The sequence below is a fragment of the Rhinopithecus bieti genome, unplaced genomic scaffold (assembly GCF_001698545.2).
Source record: "Rhinopithecus bieti isolate Rb0 unplaced genomic scaffold, ASM169854v2 scaffold_28024, whole genome shotgun sequence".
In the NCBI taxonomy this organism is placed as follows: Eukaryota; Metazoa; Chordata; class Mammalia; order Primates; family Cercopithecidae; genus Rhinopithecus; species Rhinopithecus bieti.
The window spans coordinates 561,368-585,429 of NW_016812359.1; the positions used below are offsets into that span (position 1 = coordinate 561,368).

A 24,062-nucleotide genomic window follows, 5' to 3' on the forward strand; every position below is an offset into this window, starting at 1 on the left:
ACCACAAACTATTTTCTCTATTTCTTTAAAAAATACAAAAATTGGGCAAGGCATAAAAATAACAATTACTTCCAAAGTTGATACTGACTTGTATTTAAAGCATCAATATTTGAACAAGTAATACTATAAACAATGTGTACTTAGCCTACACATTAGAGATAATACATTAGATGGCTTCTGAGGCACTATTTTTTAAAAAAGAATTTATATATTTAAATTTGAAGTGCATGTGGGAAAAAAAAATATCTTAAGAAAGTATTTGCTAATTACCTGTATGTTTTCGAAGATGTTCTTTAAAATGTCCAAAATGGTCAAACTGTTTCTCACAGTACTGACATACATGAATTTTTTTCCCAGTTCTTTGCTTCTTACTGACTCCACCTTCTTCAAGGTGGTAACAATTTAGGTGCTGTTTCCATGCGCTCTCTCGAAGATACCGTTTATTGCATATTTCACACTTGAAACTCTCTGTGGAGTGTGATTTCATGTGTTCCTTAAAATGGTAAAACAATTTAAATGAACGGTTACATTTCTCACAATGGAACAAGTCCTTCACATGTGACAGCTGAAGTTCCACAATTTCAATACCTTCTACCTGTTTGCTCGTGGGGTCAGATGGACAGCCATCTTCTTTTATCTGCCCTTTTCTGTCACCTTGACGGTACTTGCTGGTAATATCTGCCAACAATGCTAGAGCAGAATCATCAGAGGAACCTGTGCTCTGTATGTACTTTACGGATTGCTTGGCAGAAGCCATTTCCTCTAATGTTTCGATGCCTTCATCTTCTACTTCAATGGTGCCTTCGGCAATCTCTACCTCAATTTCAACAGGTTCTGATTCTGCAGATGGCAATGACTCAGTGATAACATTTGAAGTTTCTGCAATCTTCCTTTTTTTTGCCTCATTTTTTCCTGTGGTATTTTCCTCTAATGGAGCTGAGTTTTCTTTGTTCCTGAAATACATAATATAGGGGTTTAAAAAATGTAAGAAAATCCCAGCAGGCTTTTTTGAAGAAACTGATAAAGTGGCAATAAAATTTATATAAACAGTTAGAAAACAAGACTGCAGGGCTTATCCTATCTGATTTTAAGACTTACTATAAAGCTACGGTAATTAAGACAATAGTACTGGTGAAAGCATAGACACGAAGATTAATGGAATAAAGTCCATGGAAATTGACCCACGCTTAGTCAACTGATTTTTTTGGGGGGGAAAAAAGGTGCCAGCCAGGTGTGGTGGCTCACGCCTATAATCGCAACACTTTGGAGGCCAAGGCAGGTGGATCACCTGAGGTCGGGAGTTCGAGACCAGCCTGACCAACATGGGGAAACCCCATCTCTACTAAAAATACAAAATTAGCCAGATGTGGTGGCATGCCTGTAATTCCAGCTACTCAGCAGGTTGAGGCAGGAGAATCGCTTGAACCCAGGAGGCGGAGATTGCGGTGAGCCAAGATCGCACCATTGCACTCCAGCCTGGGTGACAACAGCGAAACTCTGTCTCAAAAACAAAAAGTTCCAAGGTAATCATTTAACAGTGGTGCCGGAACAAGTATGTGCACGGGAAAAACAAACCTCAACTTTTACCTCATATCATCCATGAAAAGACTCAAAATGGGTCACAGACCTAAATTTAAGAATTATTAAATTTCTAGAAGAAAACAAAGACCTTAGTGACATTGGTTAGTGAAAGATTTCTCATTCTCTCACCCAGGATGGAGTGCAGTGGTGTGATGTTGGCTCACTGTGGCTTCAACCTCTTGGTCTCAAGTGATCCTCCCACCTCAGCCTCTCAAGCAGCTGCGACTACAGATGCATGCCATCACACTCAGCTAATTTTATTTTTCATAGAATTGAGGTCTCACTATGTCACCCAGGGTAGTCTGGGCTCAAGTGATCCTCCTGCCTCAGCCTCCAGAGTGCTAGGATTACAGACATGAGCTACTGTGCCCAGCTGAAAGATTTCATAAACAGCACACAAAAGACAGAAATCAAAACAGCAAAAATTGATAAAATTGATTTCATCAAAATTAAAAACTGCCCTCTGAAATACAGTTAACAAAAAAGCAAGCCACAGACCAGAGGAAAATAGTTGCAAACATATATCTGTCAAATATCTTTTTTTTTTTTTGGAGATGGAGTATCACTTGTAGCCCAGACTGGAGTGCAGTGGCACGATCTCAGCTCACTGCAACCTCTGCTTCCCAGGTTTAAGTGGTTCTCCTGCCTCAGCCTCCTGAGTAGCTGGGATTACAGGCTCCCGCCACCATGTCAGGCTAATTTTTGTATTTTTCAGTACAGACAGGGTCACCATGTCGGCCAGGGTGGTCTTGAACTCCTGACCTCACGTGATCTGCCTACCTCAGCCTCCCAAAGTGCTGGGATTATAGGTAAGAGTCACCGTGCCCAGCCTAAAGATCTTATATCTAGAGTAAAGAAAGGATTCTCACAACTCAATAAACTCAGTAAAAGACGACATCTGTTGGGAGACAATTCTGAGTCTCTTCAATTTCCTCACATCTTGTGAACTGAAAACTTTTGTTTTGGACTTTTCAAGAATGTATGCAGTATAGTATAGTAGAAGAAAGGGCAGGATTATTGTTCAATATAACAAAGAGAATGCCCCCCCCCCCACCTCTGGGAAAAGGTTAAAAGGATTGTTTGTAGCCCACTATAAAAAATTTGGGATTCCTAAGCTGGAGATTCTGTCAGTTACTATAGAAATCAATCATATGCATTCGCCTGGGCCACTCTATGTCACTCTTGGGGGACTTGAGAAGGTAAAACTGGTATAAAAATGAAATTTATACTGCTTGCTATGTAGAGAGTAATAAAATCCTTTCTTTCTGACTCAGAAGTCTTGTATCTTCTTCCAACATCCATGACACTGTGGCAGGAAAACTTGCAGGCTTGCAAGTAGAATAAAATCTCAGATCCCTCATAGCTCTTGCCAGTTTTTTGGCATTGAGAATAAGATGCTGGGGAAAAAAAAGGCTTTCTGGAAAAGGAAGGATGAGGCATCACAGAGCAACTGATCAGACTTGAGGGAAATCCACCGGAACCAGCAGCAAACATGTTGACTACATTGTACAGTCAACAAAGCAAAAAAATGGCCCTCTACTTTACTGCCTATTATTATGGGTTGAATTGTGTTTCCACAAAAGGTATGTTGAAGTCTTGACCCCTAATATCTGTGAATGGGCCTTATTTGGAAATAAGTGTGCACATCTGGCCGGGCACTGTGGCTCATGCCTGTAATCCCAGCACTCTGGGTGGATCAACTGAGGTTGGGAGTTCGAAACCGGCCTGACCAACGTGGAGAAACCTCATCTCTACTAAAAATACAAAAACTAGTCTGGCGTGGTGGCACATGCCTGTAATCCCAGCTATTTGGGAGGCTGAGGCAGGAGAATTGCTTGAATCCGGGAGGCGGAGGTTGTGGTGAACCAAGATCCCGCCATTGTACTCCAGCCTGGGCAGCAAGAGTGACACTCTGTCTCCAAAAAAAAAAAAAAAAAAAAAAAAGTCTGGCACGGTGGCTCACGCCTGTAATCCCAGCACTTTGGAAGGCCGAGGCAGGCGGATCAACTGAGGTCGGGAGTTTGAGACCAGCCTGACCAACATGGAGAAACCCTGTCTCTACTAAAAATACAAAATTAGCCAGGCATGGCAGTGCATGCCTGTAATCCCAGTTCCTCGGGAGGCTGAGGCAGGAGAAATCACTTGAACCCAGGAGTTGGAGGCTGCAGTGAGCTGAGATGGCACCACTGCATTTCAGCCTGGGCAACGAGAGTGAAACTCAGTCTCAAAAAAAAAAGAGGTTATTAAGATGAGCCTTAATTCAATACAACTAGTGTCTCTACAAGGAAGAAGAAACCAGGACACAGGAGAAAGCCATTATGAAGACAGAGAAGATGGCAATGGGAAGATGAAGGCAGAGATTAGAGTTCTGCTACCATAAGCTAAGAAACACCTTTTAGCCAGAAGCTAGAAGAGGCAAAAAGGATGCTCCCTCTAGGGTCCTGGGAGGCATCATGGTACTATGAACACCTTGATTTCAGACATTTAGCCTTCAGAACTGAGAAACAACACGTTTCTGTTGTTTAAAGTTACCCAGTTTATGGTACTTTGTTACAGTAGTAGCTTTAGGAAACAAAAGTACCTATAAATGAAGCAAAACTTGGAAAGTGGTTGCAGGAAGAGTACTAGGCAGCAAGTTCAAGAATAGCTGCTGAAATGGTGCCCTGGTTATTGCAAACTCTTCTGTGGGAGAAAGAGAGACTCTTTTATCAATCTGGTACCATGTCTGCCCCATGATTAACCATACTAAGATTCATTGGGAATGGGTGGGTGGGACAGAAGGTTCTGCCTCTTTTCAGACAAGTTACAATAATATGCACCTACAATGAATGCAAAAGAAGGGAAATTTGTGATTGCTATAGGCAGAAGCCAGGTGAGTCACGGCTCTGGCCGGTTCACATGGGAGATGAGGGGAGAACATAATACTTATCAAGGAAGAATGTGAAAACCTGGGCTAGCTTTGGGCTCAGTTCTTCCTGCAGTTTATCATGCCCACCTTTGATTTATTTGGAGAGGACAGTAAAAGGTCTCCAGGTTTTTTTTTTGCAGTCAAGTCTTGGCTTCTGTAAGGGCCCTCTTTGAGAGATGTCTTTAGATAAGACATCTAAACCATAGATAAGATACTACATAGAGAGAGCCTTCCAGTCCAAAATTGGGTTTACAATGCTGATGAAGATTCCCACTGGGGAATGAGAAAAGGATCCAAAGTAATATGAATTCTTATGGTCAGTGCTGCTGAAAAGCTCCCTAACCTTTATGTTAAAACCAGGCAAAAGAATAACAACAGGGCAGCGATGTCCAGAATTAAAGTGCAATTTTTTTTTGGTGGGGTTAGAGAGACGAGGTCTCACTATGTTGCTCAGGCTGGTCTCAAACTCCTGAGCTCAAGTGATCCTCCCACCTTGGCCTCTCAAAGTTCTAGGATTACGGGGGTATGCCACTGCACCCAGCCAGTGACTGAAGAGTGTACTCTTCAGGAATCACCGAAGCTGAAACAGATGAGTGTCAGTAGGGATGACGTTACACTGACTGAGGTCATTGGGTGGGCTTAAAATACTGGAGGTTTGTTTAGTCAAGCCACATGCAGCTTCTGTGCTGCTTGAAACCAAAAGTAAATGTGCCTTACTTATTGGCACAGAGTCACTTTTCTCCCTCCACATCTCATCCTCCTCTACGCTCTCCTCTGACTTAGTGCTTTTAGGAGAAAGATAATTAGGAGTGGAGCAAAATTCTCTCTATTCTCAAAGGGGACTGAAAGCAATATACTCATCCAAGTATACTGGGGAAAACTCAGGAATGGAAGGACTCAAACTTCCATGACTATTTCAGATTAAGGTGCCAAACTCACCATAACCACTTTTCCATGGGGACAGGATGGACTTGCATTTTTTAACTGATGGGGTTTGGGCATGGTTCACAGCAGGAAAGGGAAGCTATCCTGACCTTGTGGTACCGCTGATTCTATGTATACTGCTGTTGCTTCAGCCTATTGATTGGTAAGACAGAAGTCTCAGTCTCAAAGGCCCTGAACTGCAATGTTATCACACCTCCATCAGCAGGGGTTGCTGATAAACCCCAGCAAATTTCAGAGTCCTACTCATCAGGTAAAGTTTATAAAGATAGATTCACAACACTCCATCCAACAAAGAAAAACTGTTTCTTCTCCTACCTTCCTCCCAACAAAAATAAAGCCCAGCATCCTATTGGACTCTGGGTGCTGGGCAGTATGTGCCTTACTTAGGCATTCTACTTTCTCCTTTCTATCAGCTAACCTGCAAGCAAATCAGTAACCTCTAAGTGGGGCTCCAACCAACATGCTGCTTTGGAAGTTAACCATCGAACTGCAGTGCATTCTCTCTACCTTTAGGGCACCACAACGCTAATGAACCCTTTAAGCTACTAGTCTGAGCCTGATGCTTTTGTAGATTAGAGCTTCTGGCAAAAGGAGGCAGTCTCTACCCAAAGGTTATTCCTTGGGTTTTGGACTTGCTGAACCCTGACGCAGCTCCCAAGGTACACCAAATTTGAGAAAAAAAAATTAGCTTGCTTTTGGGCTCTTGTTGAAATTGATCCCTAACCACCCATGCAGGTCTTGAGGTTCTCCATCCTGATATTCCCATCTGGGGGTGAGTCAACTCAGACTTCATGACTAACAAGGTATGAGAAATGTCCACCAAGTTTCACTTGTCAAATAGAAACGGTATACTTAAGAAAGCAGTGGACCCCTTGGCCATCATGAAAAAGTAGCAGCTGCCCAACTGTTGCCCAAAGCAAAGTCACCAGATTAATGGAGCCCTTAATTCACTGATGGCTTGGCTAAGCTGAAATTTGATGGTGTTCACTGGGCTGCTGCAAGTGTTCAGCCTCTGCACCAACAATGAAAACCCAAAGCAGACATGGTCACTCTGCTCAGTGGGCAGAACTCAAGGCTGTCCTCATGACTCTGGTCAACATTCCCCCAAATTAACCTTGCTATATTTTTACTGGCACTTACGCTGTTGCCAATGGTCTAGCTGTTTAGTCTGCTACTTGGAAGACTTGGCAGATTAAAGACATCCACGCCTCTGGGGCCAAAACTGTAGAAAAAAATAGCAGCTGTTGCCGGAACTATCTGGGTCACTCATTTAGATGTGCATAAGGGACTATTCTCTAATGAGACCAACTGGAATCAAGCTGCTAACCAAGCCTACACTGCCCAGATTGCCACTAACGAAGTCTAGAGCCAACATTATTCTGGATATGGTAACACATCTACCACCATCAGAGACTGGGCACAAATTAGAGGACCCTATGTTTCTTATGCAGAAGTTTGCCACTGTTACGTCAGACTTGTGACACCTGTTACAACTTGGTCTGCTTGTCTCATAGTGAAGGATCACATAATACAGAGCACTGTCTCTGACTGTTCCTTGCAGACTGACTATACTGGAGCTGTGACCCCAATGCAGGGCTGTCAGCGGTGCTTCACCACTGCTGACATTTCTGACACTTTTTTTTTTTTTTGAAACGGAGTCTAGCTCTATCGCCCAGGCTGGGGCACCCAATTATGCCTCAGCCTCCCAAGTAGCTGAGATTACAGGTGCACGCCAGTACAACTAATTTTTTTTTATTTTTAGTACAGACAGGATTTCACTATGTTGGTCAGACTGGTCTCAAACTCCTGACCTCAGGCAATCTGCCCACCTCAGCCTCCCAAAATGCTGGGATTACAGGCGTGAGCCACCCCACCCCGCCATGGTGACATGCTGACACTTCTTTAGGTTAAACTGTTGCTGTTCCAGTCTCATCAGCTGGTTCTGGCCACACCACTATGGCTCTTGAAACTAATCTGTCTTATGTTCACCTTTCTAGACCATCTGCAGTCTGATAATGGTTCAGCTTTATCACGTACACAAAAATGACCACAAAAGCTAATCAATAATTGGTTAACAGTCAAGGTAATGATGGACCTTTCATGCTACCATCCATAGATACTGAGTATCTTGTTGAGTATGGCAACAGCTTTCACTGACTCAAAATGATTTCTGACTCTACTTCCCTCACATCCTCTTTGTCCAAAAGTCTAAGTAAAGCAGTTTGATCATTGAACTTAGTTGTCCCTAGAAAGGGATCATGTCTTCTTGGCTACTTCCTGGATAATGATGAAGACAGAAGGCGAGGGAAGTAATATAAACCTAATCTGAAAAAGCAGGATCCTGAACATCCTTTTTTTTTTTGAGATGGAGTTTTGCTTTTGTTGCCCAGGCTAGAATGCAATGGCACGATCTTGGCTTACTGCAACCTCCGCCTCCCAGGTTCAAGTGATTCTCCTGCCTCAGCCTCCTAAGTAGCTGAGATTACAGGCAAGTGCCACCATGCCCAGCAAATCTTGTAAATTTTTTTTTTTTTTTTTTTTAAAGACAGGATTTCACCATGTTGGTCAGGCTGGTCTCCAACTCCTAACCTTAGGGATCCACCCGCCTCGGCTTCCCAAAGTGCTGGGATTACAGGCATGAACCACTGCGGCTGGCCCGTCCTGAACACTCTTAAACATTTTCTTTTCCCCGACAGTAATCCTGGAACACCCTGGTACCTCTTAAAGGTGACAGCCTGGTCAAAACCAGGCTTAGGAAATTCGAACTTCATTCTAGTTTGGCCATCTGGATTCTCTTAATGGAGTGACATCATTTTATAGGAATACTGACCACTTGGATTGAATTCACTGCTTGCCAAGTACACTCACTTATAACAGCCCATGTGAGCCAAAGTGGGAAACATAATGGGTCTCTAAGTTTTAAATGTCCTTGCCCTTCTTGTATCTGACCATACCAGATGAAAGGTCTGGATAAGAGGAGGGGATGACTGGAAAAAAGGTGAAGGAGGAATGACAATCTTGACATCTAGGGAGAGAAACATCTTACGACTCCAGAAGATATGGGGCAGGGAGGGACAATAATCTTTGTCAAGCTGGGTGTGGTGGCTCACACCTATAATACCAGCACTTTGGGAGGCTGAGGCGGGAGGATCGTTTGAGTCCAGGAGTTTAAGAACAGACTGGAGAACATAGTAAGACCCCATCCCTACAAAAAAGTATAAAAGATTAGCTGGGCATGGTGGCACATGTCTACAGTCGCAGCTCCATTGGGAGGCTGAGGTGTGAGGATCATTTGAGCCTGGGAAGTTATAGCTGCGGTGAGCTGTGACTGCACCACTGCACTCCAGCCTGGGTGACACAAGTGAGACCCTGTCTCCAAAAACAAAACAAAACAAACCAACTTTGTCTTTCAGAACTGCCCCTAGAACCTTTCAAATTAAGAAAATGCTCAGTTGCAAGTCTCTCCAACGGCTATAAGCATTTTTAAACTGACTCCTGTGTTTGCCATTCCCTGCCAAGTTGTTTCCCTTAATTTTACCAACATGTCTTCTAAAAACAGCTAGGGATGACTCCTGTGTGTCAGAGGCAAAACACCATGCTCCACTACCATTCTCACAGCTGAGATCAGTCCATGAGGTGGGACAGCTACTACTTAACTCAGCTGGCATTCAGGAGCTTGTGATAAATAGGACAGACTCGCCTGGGCGTGGTGGCTCGTATCTGTAATCCCAGCACCTTGGGATGCCAAAGCCGGCAGATTACTTGAGGTCAGGAGTTCGAGACTAGCCTGGTCAACATGGTGAAACCCCGTCTCTACTAAAAATACAAAAGTTAGCTCAGCCTGGTGGCACGTGCCTGTAGTCCCAGCTACTGGGAAGGCTGAGGCAGGAGAATCGCTTGAACCTGGGAGGCGGAGGCAGTGAACCAAGATGGCGTCACTGCACTCTAGGTTGGGCAACAGAGCGGGACTCCATCTCAAAAAAAAATAAATAGGACTGTCCTGTCCTCACAGTCTCTCCAAAAACCAGAACTAGACTCAATCATTCTAATTGAATTGGGAAAGGAGACTACATTGGAGGCCATGTCAATCTGTGCCTCTACACTGATGCAGGTCCTACTTTGGAAGCATGAACAATTGCAAACAGTACTTTCCTTTCAGGGTTCCTATGTGCCCCTGGGACTGTACTTGTGTGTAAGCCAGGTACTAATTTCCTTGCCTCAAAAAAATACAATGCCTTGCAAGGCGCGGTGGCTCACACACGAAATCCCAGCACTTTGGGACTCCGAGGCAGATGTGTCACCTGAGATCGGGAGTTCGAGACCCGTCTGACCAACATGGAGAAACCCCATCTCTGCTAAAAATACAAAAATTAGCAGGGTGCAGTGGCAGGTGCCTGTAATCCCAGCTGCTAGGGAGGTTGAAGCAGGAGTACTGCTTGAGCCCAGGAAGCAGAGGTTGCAGCAAACTGAGATTGTGTCACTGCACTCCAGCCTGGGCGACAGAGCGAGACTCCATCTCAAAAAAAAAAAAAAAAAAAAAAACAATGACTTACACCTAACAGGTGGTTATAGGAGACCATCAAGTGTTTAAGGAAGATCAAGCAACCTTTGGGTGACTGTGGAGGTCTCATTTAAGGATACTCTTGATTAGAAATTCTCAAAGGGATGCTTCCTAGAGTAATAACTGACTTATTCATGCACATCCTGTGGGCAGTTTTCCCTAACAGTAGGAGTAATCCAATTAAAAAAGTGGTACAACATTGTGCATGACTTAAGCTGATGTGTTCACTGTTACTGCTTGGGCTCTGGAAGGCATTTATGTCAGCTTCAAGCCACTGGGGGGCCAGGTTTGTCATGAATGATAAACTTGCCCTAGTAGACATCCTCCCGATGGGACAATGCGGAGCCTGTAATTGTAACTGTAAAACATCTTGCTATACTTAGATTAATGCCCAGGGCTAAGTGGAAAAGTCAATACAGAAACTGAAAAAGAAAGTCATATTTTTCTAGAGATTTGTTCAGTTGACTGAGTCCAAGATGAACCTTAGTGGGGTGGGTGCATGATTAAGGTCAACAGGGCAGGGTGGCCAAATCCTGCTGCTTAAAGTTCTGTTGACTTCAATAAATCCTTAAATAAATCCAGTATGAGAAAAACTGAATGGATTAGGTCCTGGTCCCTGTGTTTTTTGTTTGTTTGTTTTTGGGACAGAGTTTCACTCTTGTTGCCCAAGCCAGAGTGCAATGGTGCGATCTCAGTTCACTGCAGCCTCAGCAATTCTCCTGCCTCAGCCTCCTGAGTAGCTGGGATTACAGGCGTGAGCCACCGTACCCAGCCAGGTCCTGGTCCCTATGGTCAGATTACTCAGAGTGGCTAAAGAAAGTGCTGAGTTTATGGAGAAAATTCAGTACCAGCCAGGGTAATACAGAAACAAGGATATGGAACAAGACAACTCTCCATGGATCCTCATGTTTCTGCATATCTTATAAACTAAGACACTGAGAGCCTTTTATTTTGGACTATCTTTTCAAAGTTGTCTGTATAGCAAAGGACTCTGGAAAAGAGAGCCCATCCTCTTCCAGAGTGGAAAGTAGGTTTATTTATTGTCCAGTATAATAATGTTTCTTCTACAGCAAAGGTTAGGCAGGTTTGCTTGCAGCTCATTATAAAAGATTTGGGTTTCCTAAAGCTCAGAATTCCTCAATTGTGATGCAAACAACTGTGAGCACAGTACACGCCTAGGCCACTGTGTCACCCCTGTGGGACTAGGTTCCCTAACAAGAAAAACTGATACAAACATGGAACTCATGCTGCTTTCTTTGCTCTAAGTAATCAAGTTCTTTTCTCTCTGACTCAAGAGTCTCATGTCTCTTGCCGGCAACCATGAAACTGCCGGTTAAAAAGTTACTACCTTGCAAATAGGATAAAATCTGAGACCCCCGCAATGTTGCCCCCACCCAGTTCTTGACAATAACCTCATTTTAAAAAATAGGCAAAAGATCTGATCAGGTACCTTGCCAAGGAATACAGATGGCAAAAAAGCACATTAAAAAATATCCAACACCATTAGTCATTAGAGAAATGCAAATTTAAACCACCATATACCCACCAGCCCGGCTAAAATAAAAAAGCCCGACCATATCAAGTATTAACGCTGTGAAAAACTGGAGCATTCATAGGCTGCAGAATGGAATGTAGAACGGCACAACCATTTTTGAAAGAGTCTGGCAGTATCTTAAAATATTAAGCATATATTTACCATACAAGCCAGCTATTCTACTAAGAGGTATCTACCAAGAAAAATGAAAGCATATATCCAAAAACTTGTTACACAAACATTCATAGCCACTTTATTTGTAATAGCCAAACATTGGAAACAACCTAAATGTCTGTCAACAGGTGAATCAACAAATTGTGATATAGCCATACAATGGAATACTTAGCAGGAAAAAGGAATGAACCACTTAAACACACACTAATATACATGAATTTATTTCTTTTTTGATCCACCTGCCTCGGCTGCCCAAAGTGCTGAGATTATAGGTGTGAGTCACCATGCCCAGTCTTTTTTTTTCTCCGTCTCCCAGGCTGGATGCAATGGCACGATCTCGGCTCACTGCAGCCTCTGCCTCCCAAGTTCAAGCAATTCTCCCCGCTCAGCCTCCCAAGTAGCTGGGATTACAGGCATCCGCCATTATGCCCAGCTAATTTTTGTAGAGATGCGGCTGCGCCATGTTGGCCAGGGTGGTCTTGAACTCCTGACCTCAAGTGATCTGCCCGCCTCGGCCTGTCAAAGTGCTGGGATTACAGGCGTGAGCCACCACACCCGGCATGAATTTCAAAATAATTATGATAAGTGAAAGAAATTAGACAAGCACTACCATACTATTAACGTGTACATAAAATTGTGGGGATGAAGATAGGAATAGGAAGAGAGGAACAGATTACAAAATTACACAAGGCAACTAGAGAGTGATGGATGTGTTTATCACTCTGTGATAATGGCTTCACAAGAATGTACATGTATGCTAAAAGTCATCAAACTGTACTTTAATATGTGCAGCTTATTACATATTATACCTTATTAAAGTTTTAAAAATATTAATACTACAATAACACACCACTATATATCCAATTAGAATGACTAAAGCAGGAATGAGTAAACTCTGGCCTAACAGTAGTAGCATGTTTTATGTCAACAAAGTTTTATTAAAACATAGCTACATCCATTCATTTACATACTGTCTATAGCTGTCTTGCTACAACAGCAGATCTGAATAACTGCAACAGAGACTATATGGCATTTAAGTCTAAATATTTATGTCCCTTTAATAAAATGTTTGCCATCTCCTGACCTAAAGTTTAAAAAACTCTTGACAATATCAAGTGCCGGTGAAGATAGGGCATAAGTAGTTGTGTTGCACAAAAATATGTAAATGGATAAAACCACTTTTTTGAGACAGGGTCTCCTTCTGTTGCACAGGCTGGAGTACGGCGGCATGATCACTGTTCACTGCAGCCTCAACCTCCTGAGCTCAAGCAATCCTCCTACCTCAGCTCTCCAAGTAGCTGAGACTACAGGCATGTGCCACCACACCTAGCTAGTTAAAAAAAAAATTTTTTTTTTTTTTTTTTGTAGAGACAGGGTCTCACCATGTTGCCCAGGCTAGTCTTGAACTCCTGGGATCAAGGTATGCTCCTGCCTTAGCCTCCCAAAGTACTAGGATTACGAGGCATGAGCCACATGCCAGCACAAAAAAACCTTTTTTTTTTTTTTTTGAAAAAAAAAAAAAAAAAAAAAAAAGAGTGCTCTTGTCGCTCAGGCTGGATGCAATGGCACGATCCTCGGCTCACTGCACCTCTGCCTCCTCAAGTTCAAGCAAATTCCTCCTGCTCAGCCTCCCCAAGTAGCTGATTACGGTCCCACCACCACACCCAGCTATTTTTTTGTATTTTTAGTAGAGGATGGGGTTCACCACGTTGGTCGGCTGGTCTCAAACTGCTGAACCTCAGGCCGATCACCCACCTCAGCATCCCAGGGCTGGATTAAAGGCATAAACCACCGTGCCCAGTCATTACAAACCACTTTTTAAAAAACTGACATAACTGTTTTCCAAAGTTAACATACATCGTACCAAACAACTAAACTCTATTCCACTTCTAGATGTTTACTAAGAGAAATGAAAGCATATATCCACTCAAAGATTTGTATACAGCAACATTATTCTAATAGACAAAAACTAAAAAAAAACACCCAAAAGTCATCAGATAAACAAATTGTAGTATACCCACCCTGTGGAATACTACTCAGCAATGAAAAGGAACAAAATAACACCCACAACCACCTGGACAAATCTCTAAAACACACTGCTAAGGTAAATAAAGTCAAATATGAACTTTGTATGGTACACTACAGAAAAACTAGTGATAAAAATCAGATCAATGATTGCCTGGGGCTAGAGATCAGGATCAACTGCAAAGAATCATGAGACAAGCTTCTAGAATGATAAAAGTGTTCCCCTGATCTTGATTGTGGTGGTATCTTTATCACTGTACATATATATATATATATTTTTCAGATAGAGTCTCTTTCTGTCATCCAGGCTGGAATGCAATGGCGTGATCTTGGCTCACTGCAACCTCTACCACCTGGGTTCCAGCAATTCTCCCGTCTCAGACTCCTGAGTAGATGGGACTGCAGGCACACACCACCACGCCCAGCTATTTTGCATTTTTAGTAGAGACAGGGCTTCACCATATTGGTCAGGCTGGTCTCGAGCTCCCGACCTCAAGTGATCTGCCTGCCTCGGCCTCCCAAAGTGCTAGGATTATAGGCGTGAACCACTGTGCCCAACTCATACACAATTTTGTTTTTTGTTGTTGTTGTTGAGACAGAGTCTCGCTCTATCGCCCAGGCTGGAGTGCAGTGGCACAATATCAGCTCACTACAAGCTCCGCCTCCCAGGTTCACACCATTCTCCTGCCTCAGCCTCCTGAGCAGCTGGGACTACAGGCACCTGCCACCACGCCCAGCTAATTTTGTTTTCTATTTGTAGTAGAGACAGGGTTTCACCACGTTAGCCAGGATGGTCTCGATCTCCTGACATCATGATCCAGCCGCCTCGGCCTCCCAAAGTGCTCGGATTACAGGCGTGAGCCACCGTGCCCGGCCATACAGTTTTAAGTAAACAATAATGTGATTGCAGCAAAGCAAAATGAGGTCCTAATTTTTTTTTCGGTGTCGTTCAAAAAGTTTATCCTAAATTCCAAAAATAATTTCATAATACATATGTGACAAGCGTACCTTACACACCTTCTGTATTTGCAAAATAGTTATACAATTGCCTTAAGTAGTCCACCTACATTAATTTTTATCCCTAAATTGTTTAGCCTGTTAAATCACGTCTTCCTAAGGTCCCATAAAGCCCTTGGTTATTGCTCTTGTGGTCATTCCTTTGATGATAAATATCTGCTCCATTAATATGAAATTAATACCCCACTTAGGAACACTCCAATACCAATTCTACCATAACTTTCCACTTAAGGATCAACTCATGGTATAATCAATTGGAAGACATTTTAAATGACAAACTCAACTTGTCTGGTATCAGTAACACAAATAACTACAAGAATTTATTAACAGTTGAAACTAACTGTTAACTCTTGCCTGGCCACTCACTTTTGAAAGGAATTCCTATTTGAAATATATTAAAATAAGGAAAATAATTGTGCATCTTATGTTGAAAACTACGGTTTCTTTTGTTCTTTTCAAGTACAAGTGTTGAGGTGAATTGTAAACTACTTCTTTTTTGGTTTGTTTGTTCTGAGATGGAGTCTCACTCTGTTACCCAGGCTGGAGTGCAGTGGTGCGATCTTGGCTTACTGCAACCTCTGCCTCCCGGGTTCAAGCGATTCTCCTGCTTCAGCCTCCCAAAAACTGGGATTACAGGTGCATGCCACCATGTCTGGCTATTTTTTGTATTTTTAGTAAAGACAAGGTTTCACCATTTTGGTCAGGCTGGTCTCAAACTTCTGACCTCAAGTGATCCACCTGCCTCAGCCTCCCAGAGTGCTGGAATTACAGATGTGAGCCACTGCACCCGGCTATAAACTACTTCTTAACCAGTTTTCTTATGCTTGTCTTAACTATAGGTATGACCTACTGAACTCAGATCCCTATCCCAAACAGGAATAATTAAAGAACAAGAAAAAGTGCTGCTACCAGGCTTTTGTTTTGCAGAGTGCGGTAAGCCAGCTTGTATTCAGAACTGAACAGCAAGGAAAGAGATTTTAAAGGCTTATGAGGGAAGAAAAGGACATAAACCTGGCAACTGAGTATTCCAAGAGGCATAATTTCGAGGTAGTTTTTCAAACCCATCCAAACGCCTCCTAAAGATGAAAAAAACACATAATCCCTGCCTCAGAGAGGTTGGAGACTACTAGAAAAATGTGGGAACATGAATATGATTACTGTTTTAATGAAAAATGTAAAACAAAATACAGAATAATAGAAGTACCTAAGTCAACCTGCTTGGCTCAGTGAGGACAAGTTTCAGAGAACAGGTTGCTGGCTCTCACCTGAGACCAGAAAGATGAGTAAAATTTTGCCAATGAACAACCAGACAGATGGCATTCCAAGAAATGAAAAGAACATATGCATAATCATGTTATTATGTGGCAGGTATTGTTTCAAGAGCTTTACACATGCCACTTTCTTAAAAGATAAATCTAAGACAGGATAAAATATTTGGAGATTTTATCTGACTCACAGCTCACTTTTCAAATAGCTCTAACCACAAGACATTTGTGAAAAAACAATCAATGGCAACTGTTTATTATTGCAGCTACTGTGGTGGCATTACAAGTTTGGGCCATCAAGAAGCTGAACAAAACTGAAAGGAAAACTGGAGAATGAGATGTTCATAGGGGGCTTTAAAAAGCTCTGACAGGCTGGACTCTGATGGCTCTGATGGCCCATGCCTGTTATCCCAGTACTTTGGAAGGTCGAGGCTGGTGGATCACCTGAAGTCAGAAGTTCAAGACCAGCTTGGGCAACATGGTGAAACCCCGACTCTACTAAAAACACACAAAAAAATTAGCTGGACATGGTGGCAAGCTCCTGTAATCCCAGTTACTCAGGAGGCTGAGGCAGGAGAATCACTTGAACCTGGTAGGTGGAGGTTGCGGTAAGCTGAGATCACGCCAACATGAAACTCCATCTCCAAAAAAAAAAAGCTCTGACATATTCCAGAGAACCTAGAAGGCCATGCACATGCACAGAGCTGCATACATGTCCAGGAAAGACCTTAGCAACTCTCATCTCTACGTGACCTTGAGGTTCTGTTAACACAGGAAGTAAAGGCTAAAGTAGTTGTAAACTGCTCGATGGGACACTGATGGTGTGCCCTATAAAGAGTTCCCCAACAAAAATGTGGAGACTTACTGGTTTAAGACATTTAAGAAAATTTCTGTCCAATGATCACTTTCTTCAGTGAACTACCTATGTAGAGACTTCAATGGCCATACACACAAAATACAGACTGTATAGAATTACAGAAAAGGAATTATGCAAGTCCAGGAAAGTTGCTAAACCAGTAACAAAAATAAAACTATGTCTGGCTCATCTAAACTAGTTCCAGTGGGATAGGAAATTAAGAAACTTCAAATACAGTGTGTAGTCGAAGATGATAAACTTGCAACAGTGGAAAAGCACATCACTGCTTTTGAGGACTATGATGTAGTCCATGGATGTGGCTGCTTTCAACAAGATCTAAAATCCATCCTGGATCACTGCACTTAAATAAAAGCTTGAGGTTGGGCACGGTGGCTCATGCTTGTAATCTCAGCACTTTGGGAGATAGAGGTGGGTGGATCATGAGGTCAAGAGATTGAGAACATCCTGGCCAACATGGTGAAACCCCCGTCTCTACTAAAAATACAAACATTAGCTGGGCGTGGTGGCATGTGCCTGTAGTCCCAACTATTCAGGAGGCTGAGGCAGCAGAATTGCTTGAACCCGGGAGGCAGAGGCTGCAGTGAGCCAAGATCACGCCATTGCACTCCAGCCTGGTAACAGAGTGAGACTCCGTCTCCAAAAAAAAAAAAAGCTTGAAAGATTAAAAAAAGAAACCATGTCTGGCCAAGTATGGTGGCTCATGCCTATAATCCCAGCACTCTGGGAGGCTGAGGTGGGCACATCTCTTGAGCCCAGGAGTTCAAGACTAGCCTGGGCAATATGATGAAACCCCGTCTCTAAAAAAAATACAAAAAATTAGCCGGGCATGGTGGCAAGCGTCTGTGGTCCCAGCTACTTGGGAGGCTAAGGTGGGAGGATCTCTTGAGCCCAGGAGGTTGAAGCTGCAGTGAACTGAGATTGTGCCACTGCACTCCAGCCTGGGTGACAGAGCAAGACCCTGCCTCAAAAAAACAAACCCAAACAAATCATGTCTGACAGAGAGAATGGGGGTGGGGAAGTAGGGGGTGGGATTTAAATACAACTTATTTTAAAATATCCAATTTTTGGCCGGGCGCCATGGCTCATGCCTATAATCCCAGCACTTTGGGAGATCGAAGCGGGCGTATCATGAGGTCAGGAGGTCAAGACCAGCCTGGCCAAGATGGTGAAACACCGTCTCTACTGAAAATACAAAAAAATTAGCTGGGTTTGGTGGCAGGTGCCTGTAATCACAGCTACTCGAGAGGCTGAAGGCAGAGAATGCTTGAACCCAGGAGGCGGAGGTTGCAGTGAGCCGAGATCACCGGCCACGCACTCCAGCCTGGGCCGACAGAGCCGAGACTTCAACCTAAAAAAAAAAAAAAAAAAATAGATTTTTGTTTTTTTTTCTTTTCATTTTGAAAATGATTTTTTTGAGATGGAGTCTCGCTCTGTCACCCAGGCTACAGTACAGTGGCGAGATCTCAGCTCACTGCACCCACCTCCTCCCCAGTTCAAGCAATTCTCTGCCTCAGTCTCCCAAGTAGCTGGGATTACGGCGCCCGCCACCACGCCTGGCTAATTTTTTTGTATTTTTAGTAGAGATGGGGTTTCACTATCTTCACCAGGCTGGTCTTCAACTCCTGACCTCATGATACACCCGCCTCAGCCTTCCAAAGTACTGGGATTACAGGTGTGAGCCACCGTGCCCAGGCCAAAAATCTAATTTTTAACAAAAAAAAATTTTAAGATATACGAATAAACAGTAAAATACAGCTCTAGAACAGGGAAAAAAGTCAACAGAAACCATCCCTGTAGAAGTTTAAAAATTGCATTATTATAAACAGCCAACATGTAATACTACTGTCTTCCTCTTTTCAAAGGGAACTCTTCAGAACATATTACGTGCCTATCTGGCTCAAGAAACAAATCAACGTTACTGTGTTTATACTGAAAAGCGCTGATGATTTTAGGTATTACTGGGATCCCAGTTTTTTGCTTTTTCTGAGACAGGGTCCTACTCTCACCCAGGCTGGAGTGCAGTGGTACAATCTCGGCTCACTGCAACCTCTGAGTCTCCCATGCTCAAGCGATCCTACCACCTCAGCCTCCTGAGTAGCTGGGACTACAGTTACACGGAACAATGCCAGCTAATTTTTGTATTTTTCACAGGGTTGGCATTTCGCCATGGTGCCCAGGGGCTGGTCTCAAACTCCTGAGGCCCAAGCAATCCACTCATCTTGGCATCCCAAAGTGCTGGGATTTACAGGTATGAGCCACAACCTTCTCCAAAGTGACATACCACTCACTATCATGAGCAGCAAAAGGGCCACAGAGAACATTCTTTCAGAAGGCTCTCATTCAAGATTTAACCACAAATCTGACATTGCCCCATCCATATATATTTCCTTTAATCTTTTTGAGAAGAGATGGCCTGATCAGGTATATATCCTCAGAATGCATCTCTAGTTTGACATCCATGCTCAGGTCTCTGCAAGAGAGTACTGACCTGCTTTTAATTAGCATGTATCCATCTATCTATTCATAAATGTTTCCTGTACACCTGCTATATGCCAGGTGCTAAGCATCAAAGAATATATATACATACCAAGCTCTTATCAGAAAGGTTTAATCTTGAACTGTCAAACTAAGAGATGATATTTATGGACGAGTACAGTTCAGTATTCTTAGAGTTATCTAAATTTTTATCTCTTAAAAAAACATTTCTTCAGCCAGGCACGGTGGCTCACACCTGTAATCCCAGCACTTTGGGAGGCTGAGGCGGGCAGATCACTTAAGGTTGGGAGCTTGAGACCAGCCTGGGCAACACAGCGAAACCTCTATTAAAAATACAAAAATTTGCTGGGCATGGTGGCGGGCACCTGTAATCCCAGCTACTCAGGAGGCTGAGGCAGGGAGAATTGCTTGAACTCGGGAGGTGGAGGTTGTAGTGAGCCGAGATTGCGCCACTGCACTTGAGTCTGGGAGACAAAGCAAGACTTCGTCTCAAAAAAATAAAATGAAATAACATTCCAGTAGAGTCCTCAGAGAAATAAATTTGATCTTTTAACTAAACCACAACAGTGAGTTAAAATTAAATCATTGTGCCACTATGTGAAACTGATTTTACCAAACTGTTTTGGCATCATGCCAATGATCTGTATTGAGAAACATAAAAAACAGTACCAGGAGATAATAGTTCATACTTAAGAGTACTCATTTAGTCAGACGCCATGCTAAACGCTTTGCATGCATTAATTCATTCAACCCTCACAAATATAATCAAATTCCACGTGGCAAGTACCGTTTATTACTCTCATTTGACAGAGGAGGACACAGCTGACAGGAGGATTAAGTAACTTAATTAAGGCCACAGTGGTAGAAACAGGATATTAACCCAGGGAAACTGACTCCAGAGCGCCTGTTCTTAGTAACTATGTTACACTGCCATTATCCATTAAGTAAGGATGTTAAGGTCTCTATTCATTATAGCTTTCATGTTTTCTCTTTTTTTAAAAAAAACAGGGTCTCACTCTTGTTGCCCAAGCTGGTATGCAGTCAGTGGTGTGATCACGGCTCGCTGCAGCCACACCTTGCCAGGCTTAGGTGATCCTCCCATCTCAGCTCCTCAGTAGTTGGGACCACAGGCGTGCACTACCACGCCCAGCTAATTTCTGTATTTTTTGTAGAGACAGGGTTTCACCATGTTGCCCACGCTGGTTGTGAACTTCTGGGCACAAGCTATCCATCCACCTCAGCCTTCCAAAGTGCTGAGATTACAGGCATAAGCCACTGGGCCTGGCCTAATGTTTTCTTAATACTTCTCAGGAGAAATTTTAATACTAGGAACAGCTCCTCAGCAATTGATTTGTTCTCGGCTTCTAAGAAGGAATAACTTAACTGACTACTCTTTTTCTTTGAACTAGGTGAACTTAGAGCTAGATTTACCACATCTACTATATAGACTTATAGTATGCATTTTTGGCTATCATATTTCTACTTCTAACTTGTAATGATTATCTCTTTATTCCACCAATCTATTTATTTCCACCTAGTTCCCTATTTTTAAACAGTATTATGTTAATCTTTGTAAGCCAAACCCTTTTTGTAGGATAAGGCTTGGCACAAACAATAACTTGAATCCAACCAAACAGTTTACAGGGATCCAGATCCTTAAAAAGCTGTCTAGACTTATTAGATATCAAAGATGCTACTTTAATATTAGCAGTTTTAACACATGAACAGAAAATCAAAGTCAAGTGAAAGATCAGTATCCAGAAAATTTTTTTATAGATCCTTAAATATTCTTAATTCTTCTGAATAACTCTGTTCACGGCATGACACATACTATAAGTTCTTCACTAACAGAATGAACATGACTGAATGACTATCTGAACCCCATTAAAGAAATAAGTACCTGACTTCAAGGGCTTTGATAGCTTCTAGCATTTGTAGAAACTCTGCTGCTTTCCATACATCATTGGCTTCTTCTTCTCCTTGTATCATTAATTTTGCTGTATATGTGAACTCAATTAAATGGCGAAAGGCCATTTTACTAACACCTGCAAAGAAGATATACATTAGAGCATGTAATCATATTGACCTCAAATCTTACAATGTTTAGTAAAGAAACAAAAGCCCAGGGCTTGGAGCTTGATTAGTATTTATTTTTGAAAACTATTTTCTGGCAGAATTCTCATTAGCAATACAATAATATTACAGCTAAATTCCAACACTACCTAGCTGGAAAATCTTAAACTAAGATTTTTCCAGAAGACTTCTTGAGGCTCTGGGAGAATAGTTAAGATTGTATCACTCAAATATATGAATTGGCTATTACATGTCAGACATGCTACATTTCTTGCCAAGGAGATTCAGCCATGCCAATTCAGCTCCAAAATCTTCAATAGCTTTTCATAACTTAGCAAACAAAATTTAGTGCCTCTCTGACTTTATTTCAAGGCCCTTCACATTATTTTCCTATTTACCTTTCCAAATTTTAAACTATATCACACACACACATTATATACTGTTTCTCAAACCCTGCACTTTCTAATAGCTGACTTGCCTTTATTTTATTCATTTATTTTGAGACGGAGTTTCATTCTTGTTGCCCAGGCTGGAATGCAATAGTGTGATCTTAGCTCACCACAACCTCTGCCTCCCAGAGTCAAGAGATTGTCCTGCCTCAACCTCCCGAGTTGCTGGGATCACAGGCATGTACCACCACGCCCGGCTAATTTTGAATTTTTAGTAGAGACAGGGTTTCTCCATGTTGTTCAGGCTGGTCTCAAACTCCTGACCTCAGGTGATCTGCCCGCTCAGCCTCCCAAAGTGCTGGGATTACAGGCATGAGCCACGGTGCCTGACCTGACTTGCTTTTATTAACACCCTCCTAGTTGGATGTTTAATCATTTTATCTCTGATTATACTCATCCTACCACTCACCCCTTAAAGGTCCAACTCTAATGTCACATGTTCAATGAAACCTTTTAACATTTATTGTAATAAGAACATGAGAGCTTAACACAGTTTTTAAAGTGTACATTATTGACTACAGGTACAATGTTGTATAGATCTCTAGTTTACTCATCTTGCTCAATTGAAACTTTATGCCCATTGATGAGTAACTGCCAATTTCCTTCTCCCTCCCAGCTCCTAGCAACCCCTATTCCACTCTTTCAATCTATTTTAGATAGCTCATGAGTAGAAGTGACTATTTTAGATTCCTCTAAAATGATAAATGGAAATACGCAGTGTATGTCTTTCTGTGCCTGGCTTATTTCACTTAGCATAATGTCCTCAAGGTTCATCCATGTGGTTGCATATGCAGAATATTCTTATTCTTAAAAGCAGAAGAGTATTCCATTGGATACATATACTACATTTTATCCATTAATCTACTGACGAATATTTAAGTTATTTCCTCTCGTGGCTACTATAAATAGTGCTGCAATGAACATAGGAGTGCTAAAACTTCAAGATCCTGATTTCAGTCCTTTTGGATAAATGTTCAGTAAGTGGGATTGCTGAATTGTATGGTATTTTAATTTTTTGTGGAATATTCATACTGTTTTCCATAATGGCTGCACCTATTCCTACCAACATTGTGCAAGGATTCCAATTTATTTATATCCTCACCAACACTAGTTGTCTTTTGTCTTTTTTTTGAGAGCCATCCTGAAAGGTGTGAAGTGATACTTCACAGTGGTTTTGATTTGCATTTCCCTGATGACTAGTGACACTGAATATTTTTTTCATGTATCAGTTGGCCATCTGTATGTTTTATTTGGAGAAAGATCTGTTCAAGTTCTTAGCACATTAAAAAAAATTTTTTTAATTTTTTTCTGCATCATTTGGACTGTAGAGTTACCACATTTTTTAATTGAGTAGATTTTTTTTTTTACTATTAGTTGTGGGAGTTTCTTATATATTTTTGGGATTCATTCCTTATCAATTATTTGGTTTTGCAAATATTTTCTCCCATTCCTTAGATTTCCTTTTCACCCTCAGTTGTTTCCTTTGCTGTATAGAAGCTTTTAAGTTTGATGTAGTCCCACCTGTCTTATTTTCTGTTGTTGGCTGTGCTTTTGATGTCACGTCCACGAAATCACTAAAAATGATGTCATGAAGCTTCCCCTCATGTTTTCTTCCAGGAGATATACATTTTTTGGTCTTATGTCTAAGTCTCTAACTCATTTTGAATTTTTTTCTTTTTATGGTAGAAGATAGGGGTTCAATTTCATCTTTTTGCATGTGAATACCTAGTTCTTCCAACATCATTTGTTGCAGAAAATATTCCTTCCTTATTGTGCATTCCTGGCATCCTTGAAGATCAGTTGACCATATTATCTGCATGGATTTATTTGTGGGCTCTCTATTCTGCTCCATTGGTCTGCATGTCTCTTTAAGCTAGTCCCTTTGATTATTGTAGCTCTGTAAAATATTTTGATATTAAGAAGCATGATGTCGGCTGGGTGCAGTGGCTCATGCCTGTAATCCCAGCACCTTGGGAGGCCAAGGCTGGTGGATCACCTGAGGTTAGGAGTTCAATATCAGCCTGGTTGATATGGTGAAACTCCATCTCTACTAAAACAAAAGAAAAAAGAAAAAAGAAAAAAAAGTAGCTGGGGGTGGTGGCACCCACCTGTAATGCCAGCTACTGGGGGGCTAAGGCAGGAGAATCACACGAACCA

General features: G+C 42.1%; 1 protein-coding gene across 11 annotated transcripts in view; it reads right to left on the reverse strand.

The window, feature by feature from the left end:
• The window catches only part of ZBTB35 (zinc finger and BTB domain containing 35), a 119,359-nt gene that overhangs the window by 13,817 nt on the left and 81,480 nt on the right, over positions 1 to 24,062 (reverse strand). For 8 of the 11 annotated variants that reach the window (XM_017895972.1, XM_017895980.1, XM_017895975.1 and 5 more), the window contains exons 4-5: positions 21,284 to 21,428; positions 271 to 953 (exon numbers count right to left, since the gene is read on the reverse strand). In XM_017895972.1, the coding sequence (XP_017751461.1) occupies positions 271 to 953; positions 21,284 to 21,428 (828 nt within the window). The remainder of the gene's footprint in view (positions 1 to 270; positions 954 to 21,283; positions 21,429 to 24,062) is intronic. The other 3 variants (XM_017895981.1, XM_017895973.1, XM_017895982.1) reach the window with 1 other exon arrangement.